Here is a 9,788-nt window from a genome sequence, read left to right as displayed (position 1 = left end):
CTGGCGCTGGGGGTAGGGAAGGGTTAATTCGGGCGCTCTGGACCCTCACCCCGCAGGAGCCAATGGAGGATCCAGCTTTGCTCACTTCCTACTCAGTCCCATTTAACCCCTGCGTGTCCCAGGCTGCTGAGGCTGCAGGGTCCCTCCCACCGGTGGTCCATTGGCAGGAGGGGAGGCTAGCCAGCAGAGGAGGGCTCCCCATTGGCTGCAGCGGCTGTCACTCACACCCCGGTGAGTGATTTGGCTTCCTTGCCTTGTAGATGTCAAAGGCTGGAGCTGCACCCTTAGCACATCCTAGCTGGTAGGGGATCCACACCGAGCAATGGCCACAGCTGCTTCCAATCCCTACAGCATCCTCAGCACCGCATCCCTGGTCCATGCAGATTCCTCTGGCATGCAGCAAGGGAGTCCCTTCAGGAACCCCCAAAAATTACTCCAAAGTGACTATCTGCAGGGGGTGCCCAGCAATGGCCACCCTCTGGGACACCACTGGATGGGAAGCCTGGGAGATGCCAACCCTTGGGCTTCAAGCTTAACCAGCAGCCCTCTGGACCAACAGGACATTAAACCCGGCAGAGAAGACCTTCAGCTGGGCACCATCATCCATCACAGGTCACCCCATGTCAGCCATCACTCACCCCATACAAACCACCCCAATGCCTGGGGAGCCAGCCCAGCTCACAACCCCTCGCTCACCTCCAGTGGACAGGCTCTGAACCTCTACTCCCAGCCTGGCTTCAGTGTCAGTGGCATGCTGGACCATGGTGGCCTCACCCCTCCTCCACAGACGGTCACCACGCAAAGCTTGCACCCTGTGCTCCGAGGGGACACCAGCGACCATGTGGACCTAGGTTCTCACCACTGCCAGGACCATTCGGACGAGGAGACCCCAACCTCGGATGAGTTGGAGCAGTTTGCCAAGCAGTTTAAACAAAGACGCATCAAGCTGGGCTTCACCCAAGCAGATGTTGGCTTAGCCCTGGGGACCCTGTATGGCAATGTCTTCTCCCAGACCACCATCTGCAGGTTTGAGGCTCTGCAGCTCAGCTTTAAGAACATGTGCAAGCTAAAGCCACTGCTTAACAAGTGGCTGGAGGAAGCAGACTCATCCACAGGTAGCCCCACCAGCATCGACAAAATAGCCGCCCAGGGCAGGAAAAGGAAGAAGAGGACCTCCATAGAGGTGAGTGTCAAAGGGGTACTGGAGACCCATTTCCTCAAATGCCCCAAGCCAGCCGCCCAGGAGATCTCCTCCCTGGCAGACAGCCTGCAGCTGGAGAAAGAAGTGGTCCGGGTCTGGTTTTGTAACAGAAGACAAAAGGAGAAGAGGATGACCCCACCAGGAGACCCCCAGCAGCACGAGGTCTTCTCCCACAATGTCAAAACAGACACCTCCTGCCATGATCTTTGACTATAGGCTCTTGACCTCTTGCCTGGACCTTAAAACAAACAATGAGAAACAGTGGAATTTTTTTTTTTTTTTTACTTTTTTTTTTTGTCTTTAACTTATGTTCTATTCTTCATGGCGGAAGGAAAAATGACACAAAAACTTTTGCAAAAAAAAAAAAAAATTAATTAAAAAAAGTAAAAAAAAAAAAAAAATCAATAAAGACTCGAGGAGCTGCTTGTTCCAAATCTGGCAATATAACTGATACAAACCTGCTGTTTACTACCAAGAAGAGAAGTTTGTGTGTTGTGGGATCTTCTGTCCCCTCAGACCTGTGCCTCTCACCTTCCTGCGCCTTGATGACATCAGATCTAAGATTTCAGGTGACTTTGGTTTTACAATCGTTTCTCCTCTCACTCTGGAGATGGATCTGGGATTCTCTTTTTTTTTTCCTGTGTTTTTTTTTCTCTCCATGTGGTCAGTACACAATATTTGTGAAGGCGAATTCTTGCTTTATCCATCCAGCCTTGTGTTTCAGGATGGTCCCTGCAGTCATCATCACCCTCATCATCCTCTATAGTGTTAACTGTTGTGTAACAAGGTACTACTACTCTCTGCAGAAGCCCCTGTCTGCTGTGTCATATATCAGTGACTGCTAATGAGAAGCCTGGCTAAAGCAACCATTGTGCATGTCATGTATCCAGACAACCCAGCATTGTAGGCATTTCTCCATGTTATCCCTGGTTTGCTGATTATTATTGGGGTGTCATGATTATTGTCGGTGGGGGTGTCAGAGCTGGGGGCCCAGGAAGGACAGGACCAGCCTGGAGTGTGGCTGGACCCTCTCTCTGCATCTCTCTGTATCTTTTTGTATCTCTTTAAGTCTCTATCTTTTTGTATCTCTAAAGTCTCTGTATCTTTTTGTATCTCTTTAAGTCTCTATCTTATTTTGTATCACTCTGTATCTCTTTAAGTCTCTGTATCTTTTTGTATCTCTCTGTATCTTTTTGTATCTCTTTAAGTCTCTGCATCTTTTTGTATCTCTCTGTATCTTTTTGTATCTCTTTAAGTCTCTGCATCTTTTTGTATCTCTTTAAGTCTCTGTATCTTTTTGTATCTCTCTGCATCTCTCTGTATCTCTTTGTATCTCTCTGTTTCTGCATCTCTCTTTTTCTCTCTTTCTGTCCCCCCTTGTCCAATGAAAACCCAAGACTTTTTTTGTGGTCTCAGTGCTGGTGGGGTTCTCTGTATATGACTGTAAAACTTCTGTTAAATCCATAATGCCCATATTCCATGAGTTTGGTCCAAGCATCCATTATGTAGCTCATTGTTATTGCTCATATTCCCACTCTGCATGTCCATGGTTTGCATATTTATATATCATTTTATGTATTTTTAATTTAATTTTGTTACATTATATAATATAAAGCTCTGCCCCCAGATGTCAGATACTATAGGATTATATCAAGAGTTGCGTGCCTAAAAATTACATCTATATGCTCTTTTTTTTTGCATACAAAGTCCAGGTTTTACTCTCACTGTTAAGATATATTATTATAATTTTTTTTTTTTTGCACCCAAACCAAAAATTATGTTTTTATTCTTCCTTGACTCAAATCCAGGCTCAGCACATCCCCGTTATCCATCATATCTAATCCAGAGCTATATGTGTGCATATCTTGTACAAATAGTCAAATATCTGCCCCTGTCTGAGACCTATAATTTAAGTTTGGTTAATTTTGTTTCCATTGTCAGAAGTGTTAATAACCGCTGGTGTTTCCTTTCATCATAAGCATTTTGATATTTTCAATTCTTCTCCAAGTCAGAGCTAAAATTTAGCCCCAAAACAATCAACAAAATAATGTTTCTGCCAAGTTTATAAGTGTACAGTTTTGTATATTGAACTTTTTGAATTTATTAATTTAAAAAAAAAAAATAATAAAAAAGATCATTTACTTTATCCATTTAGTATCTGATGTATAATAAATGCTATTTTCATTAAAAGTTGCTTTTTTCAATAATTTTATTCAGAATTGCCTATTATAGTTACCAATTATTTATTTTCAATAAATTCTGTTGTCTGTTTAAAAAAAAAAAATAGAAAAAAAATGAACAAAGATAAATTCAGTGCAAAGACACAAAGCCTGATGTTATTGTTTGTCACCTGGTTTTAGTTTTAGGGTTTATAATAATGACACAATATTTTATTTGTTGTAAAAAAAAAGAACAAAAAGAAAGAAAAAAATATAAAGAAATAAACATTTTTACAAAATGACAAGTAACTCAGTCGTGTGTGTGTCATCGCTGCAGCATTTATTAATTATAGCAATTACTTAATTATATTGATACAGTGAATATTGTGGGCAAGGGACGGCCAAGACGACAATAAAAAAAAATATTTTTAATCTGTTCATAATGGAATTTGGTAATTTCACAATGATGGCAAATATTATTTTCATTTTTGTTCTTTTTTTTGTTTTGCACAAAATTTTAATTTGGACATTTGTAAAATGTAAAAATATTTAAGTAACTTTGTTGATAACTTGTCTTTTTTGTATAATTTTCACTTTTCAAGCGGTTTAATTTCATCTTCTCGGATTATGTCGATGATTGAATCCATTATTAATATTTTTTATTATAATTTCTTCAGACAACTTATTACTAAGGATATCATATTATAATAATAATTAATAGATCAATATTTAAAAAAATTATTGAAAATTGGGGGGGATTTGAAATTTGTAAATCAATTGATAAATAACGATAGAATTTATTTGCTTTTACATAAATTCCTTTAAATGCAAATATATTCACCATCATCATTTCAAATTAGAACATTTGGCAAATTTTTATCTATTTGTTAAGTATACATTTCGAAATATAAATGTAAAATTCTAGCTTTACAAAAATTTCAGAAAATATATATTTTTTATAGTCTTGACATATATATAATATTAAAACAAATAGAAAAATGAGTATTTTCCAAAAAATACAATTTTTCTTAAATAATCGAAAACTGATAAATAACATATTTTCTAATTTCGTTAGGAAAAAAAAATTATCAGAGACCAGACATGAATATAATAAATAGCAAAAAATGTAAAAAAAATAGAGAATAACAAAAATATTTGTTAATAACATAATATATATATATATATATATATATATATATATATATATATATAAAATAGTAAACAAATATGATAAAATGTGTTTGTCCATGCGCTGCGCTGGTGAGGTGCTTAGTATACAGGCCGGTATTTTTATGATAAAACTTCCGCTGCTTGTAGTGAATTAGTTATAATCAATCATGAGCAAAATAAGGTAAAAAAATAAATTAAGGAAAAAACAAAATCCAGCTCACCAAACCGACCATGATCATGATTAAGGGTGCTTAGTCACCGGAAACGCGTTGATCTTGGTTTTAAAATATTTTTTTGTATGCTGATGTTTTGTCCTTTCACTATATTTTAAGTGAAATAAACTATGGATTTTTCACTATTTCGTTGAGCTGGATCTCCTTCTCTTTCCTGTTCAAAAAAATAAATTACAAAAATTATATTTAGTTAATTTCAAATTTCCTTTTTTTAGGGTAACAATATATATATATATATATATATATATATATATATATATATATAAATATATATATATATATATATATATAAAGATGTGTGGAATTTGCTAATAATTGGTATCAGTGAGGCCGATGGCATTCCAGCCGCATTTCTTTATTATTTGGAGGCTTTGATGTGCAAATTTAATTGGAAAGTAAATGCCCCCATCCTTCCCAGAAATAGGAAACAAAGGGCCAAAAATCGGAATGTGAAACTGTTACATTGTGTTTTTTTTCCCCTATATTTTTCTGTTTATCAGTGAACGGCGGCCATTACTATTTTCTTTTTCTGACTATTTGGGGCGTGAAGCTGGAGCGACTCGTCCTGGAGAATTCCCAGGATGCCTTGTGCTGGGGTTTTGTGTGATATAAATGCCGTCTTCTTTCTCTGGATTAAATGGCCGGGACATCAGTCATCGGCACAAAGGCCCGGCCTTCCATGTTGAATCAGAGCTCCGTGGCCGGCGGAGGGGATGTGATCTGAATACTCAGTGAGGAACGATCCGCATCACAAATTCGCATTTTTCCTTTTTTCGCACCGTCTTAAAGTTGTACAGTAGGAAAAATTCCATTTGTCGTTTTTTTTTTTTTTCGTCCGGTCAGGTTCGGCTTCAATGATTTGGGCCTGGGGGACGTTTACACAATGTGAGGATGGCGGGGTAAATCTGAACATTTCTGTCTAAATATTAACCAGAATGGCCGAGGGGTCTGAGGTGGGAGACGGCCGATCGCCACTGGTCAGAACATCGCTGATCTGGGCCGATACACTCCTCAGACAGGAAGGAAAACCTGCTCATGGTCCCATATGTCTCCTTAAAATGACACGTGTGAGACGGATATATGTATTTTGATTTATCTTTCAGTACCGTGACGAAGGTCGTTTGAGACCGAAACGTCTACTGCTATTTTGTAATTTTTTTCTGGACTGCTGCTAAAATCATAGAAATATTTTCATCGCTATGAATGCCAAGATTTATACACATCTTATTGGCTTTGGACCCTAATTGTGCGTCGATCAAATGAGTGCCGGGATTTCTCTTTATCTGAGATGGATGTATGGGCGCGGAGCAAATTGTTAAAGGAGCAATTATATATAAGGGAACCATGTATTTTTTAATTTCTGTACATTGGTGAAATATTACATCCAGTACAGCCAGAACAATTCATTAGAAAGATGATATGTAGATAGATAAATAAATAAATAGATGATAGATAATAGACGACAGATAGATAGATAAATAGATAGATAGATAGATAGATAGATAATAGACGACAGATAGATAGATAAATAGATAGATAGATAATAGAAAGATAGATAATACATAAATAATATAAGGAAGCTTATATAAGGAGAATTCATTCACAGATTCAGTCATCATTGATAACCTTGGATACGGTCAATTCTAAAGCAGTCACCTCTTCTGAGAAATATCTTAAAAACCGGAAGCAAAATGTCAGCATTAAATCATATCGAAGATCACGAATCTATAAAACATGAACTTTATATATAAAGTATATCAATGACACAATTTATATTACAGTACTGTTTTTTCCTATATTACTGCTGAAAACTAGACTGTATACATATGTGAAATGTTGTCAGCCCCAGCCCCTACTATAATACTGCTCCTATGTACAAGAATATAACTACTATAATACAGCTCCTATGTACAAGAATATAACTACTATAATACTGCCCCCTATGTACAAGAATATAACTACTATAATACTGTCCCTATGTACAAGAATATAACTACTATAATAATGCCCCCTATATACAAGAATATAACTACTATAATACTGTCCATAGGTACAAGAATATAACTACTATAATACTGCTCCCTGTGTACAAGAATATAACTACTATAATACTGCTCCTATGTACAAGAATATATCTACTATAATACTGCCCCTATGTACAAGAATATATCTACTATAATACTGCCCCCTATATACAAGAATATAACTACTATAATACAGCCTCCTATGTACAAGAATATAACTACTATAATACAGCCTCCTATGTACAAGAATATAACTACTATAATACAGCCTCCTATGTACAAGAATATAACTACTATAATACTGCTCCTATGTACAAGAATATACCTACTATAATACAGCTCCTATGTACAAGAATATAACTACTATAATACTGTCCCTATGTACAAGAATATAACTACTATAATAATGCCCCTATGTACAAGAATATAACTACTATAATACTGTCCATAGGTACAAGAATATAACTACTATAATACTGCTCCCTGTGTACAAGAATATAACTACTATAATACTGCTCCTATGTACAAGAATATACCTACTATAATACTGCTCCTATGTACAAGAATATAACAACTATAATACTGCTCCTGTGTACAAGAATATAACTACTATAATACTGCCCCCTATGTACAAGAATATAACTACTATAATACTGTCCCTATGTACAACAATATAACTACTATAATACTGCCCCTATGTACAAGAATATAACTACTATAATACTGTCCATAGGTACAAGAATATAACTACTATAATACTGCTCCCTGTGTACAAGAATATAACTACTATAATACTGCCCCTATGTACAAGAATATACCTACTATAATACTGCTCCTATGTACAAGAATATAACTACTATAATATTGCCCCTATGTACAAGAATATAACTACTATAATACTGCCCCTATGTACAAGAATATAACTACTATAATATTGCCCATATGTACAAGAATATAACTACTATAATATTGCCCCTATGTACAAGAATATATCTACTATAATACTGCCCATATGTACAAGAATATAACTACTATAATACTGTCCCTATGTACAAGAATATAACTACTATAATACTGCCCCTATGTACAAGAATATATCTACTATAATACTGCCCCTATGTACAAGAATATAACTACTATAATACTGCCCCTATGTACAAGAATATATCTACTATAATACTGCCCCTATGTACAAGAATATATCTACTATAATACTGCTCCTGTGTACAAGAATATAACTACTATAATACTGTCCCTATGTACAAGAATATAACTACTATAATACTGCCCCTATGTACAAGAATATATCTACTATAATACTGCCCCTATGTACAAGAATATAACTACTATAATACTGTCCCCTATGTACAAGAATATAACTACTATAATACCGCTCCTATGTACAAGAATATAACTACTATAATACTGCCCCTATGTACAAGAATATATCTACTATTATACTGCTCCTGTGTACAAGAATATAACTACTATAATACTGCTATGTACAAGAATATAACTACTATAATACTGCTCCTATGTACAAGAATATATCTACTATAATACAGCTCCTATGTACAAGAATATAACTACTATAATACTGTCCCTATGTACAAGAATATAACTACTATAATACTGCCCCCTATGTGCAAGAATATAACTACTATAATACTGTCCATAGGTACAAGAATATAACTAGTATAATACTGCTCCTATGTACAAGAATATAACTACTATAATATTGCCCCTATGTACATGAATATAACTACTATAATACTGCCCCTATGTACAAGAATATAACTACTATAATACTGCTCCTATGTACAAGAATATAACTACTATAATACTGCCCCTATGTACAAGAATATAACTACCATAATACTGCTCCTATGTACAAGAATATAACTACTATAATACTGCACCTATATACAAGAATATACTATAATCCTGCCCCCATATATTAGAATATAACTACTATAATACTGCCCCCTATGTCCAAGAATATAACTACTATAATACTGTCCCTATGTACAAGAATATAACTACTATAATATTGCCCCTATGTACAAGAATATAACTACTATAATACTGTCCCTATGTACAAGAATATAACTACTATAATACTGCCCCTATGTACAAGAATATAACTACTATAATACTGTCCATAGGTACAAGAATATAACTAGTATAATACTGCTCCTATGTACAAGAATATAACTACTATTATATTGCCCCTATGTACAAGAATATAACTACTATAATACTGCCCCTATGTACAAGAATATAACTACTATAATATTGCCCATATGTACAAGAATATAACTACTATAATATTGCCCCTATGTACAAGAATATATCTACTATAATACTGCCCATATGTACAAGAATATAACTAATATAATACTGCTCCTGTGTACAAGAATATAACTATTATAATACTGCCCCTATGTACAAGAATATATCTACTATAATACTGCTCCTGTGTACAAGAATATAACTACTATAATACTGTCCCTATGTACAAGAATATAACTACTATAATACTGCCCCTATGTACAAGAATATATCTACTATTATACTGCTCCTGTGTACAAGAATATAACTACTATAATACTGCTATGTACAAGAATATAACTACTATAATACTGCTCCTATGTACAAGAATATATCTACTATAATACAGCTCCTATGTACAAGAATATAACTACTATAATACTGTCCCTATGTACAAGAATATAACTACTATAATACTGTCCATAGGTACAAGAATATAACTAGTATAATACTGCTCCTATGTACAAGAATATAACTACTATAATATTGCCCCTATGTACAAGAATATAACTATTATAATACTGCCCCTATGTACAAGAATATAACTACTATAATATTGCCCCTATGTACAAGAATATAACTACTATAATACTGCCCCTATGTACAAGAATATAACTACTATAATACTGCTCCTATGTACAAGAATATAACTACTATAATACTGCCCCTA

The 9,788-nt window shown here is 35.2% G+C and overlaps 1 protein-coding gene across 1 annotated transcript; it reads left to right on the top strand.

Moving 5' to 3' along the window:
• The first annotated feature begins 293 nt into the window (after positions 1–293).
• POU3F4 (POU class 3 homeobox 4) lies at positions 294–3,296 on the top strand. The gene has a single exon (XM_069746122.1). The coding sequence runs from the start codon at positions 323–325 to the stop codon at positions 1,409–1,411; it is 1,089 nt and encodes a 362-aa protein (XP_069602223.1). The 5' UTR covers positions 294–322; the 3' UTR covers positions 1,412–3,296.
• Positions 3,297–9,788: the final 6,492 nt, after the last annotated feature.

This window comes from Ranitomeya imitator, chromosome 2 (genome assembly GCF_032444005.1).
Source record: "Ranitomeya imitator isolate aRanImi1 chromosome 2, aRanImi1.pri, whole genome shotgun sequence".
In the NCBI taxonomy this organism is placed as follows: Eukaryota; Metazoa; Chordata; class Amphibia; order Anura; family Dendrobatidae; genus Ranitomeya; species Ranitomeya imitator.
The sequence above is the reverse complement of the archived record's forward strand: the minus strand, read 5'-3'. Positions and strand labels throughout refer to the sequence as shown.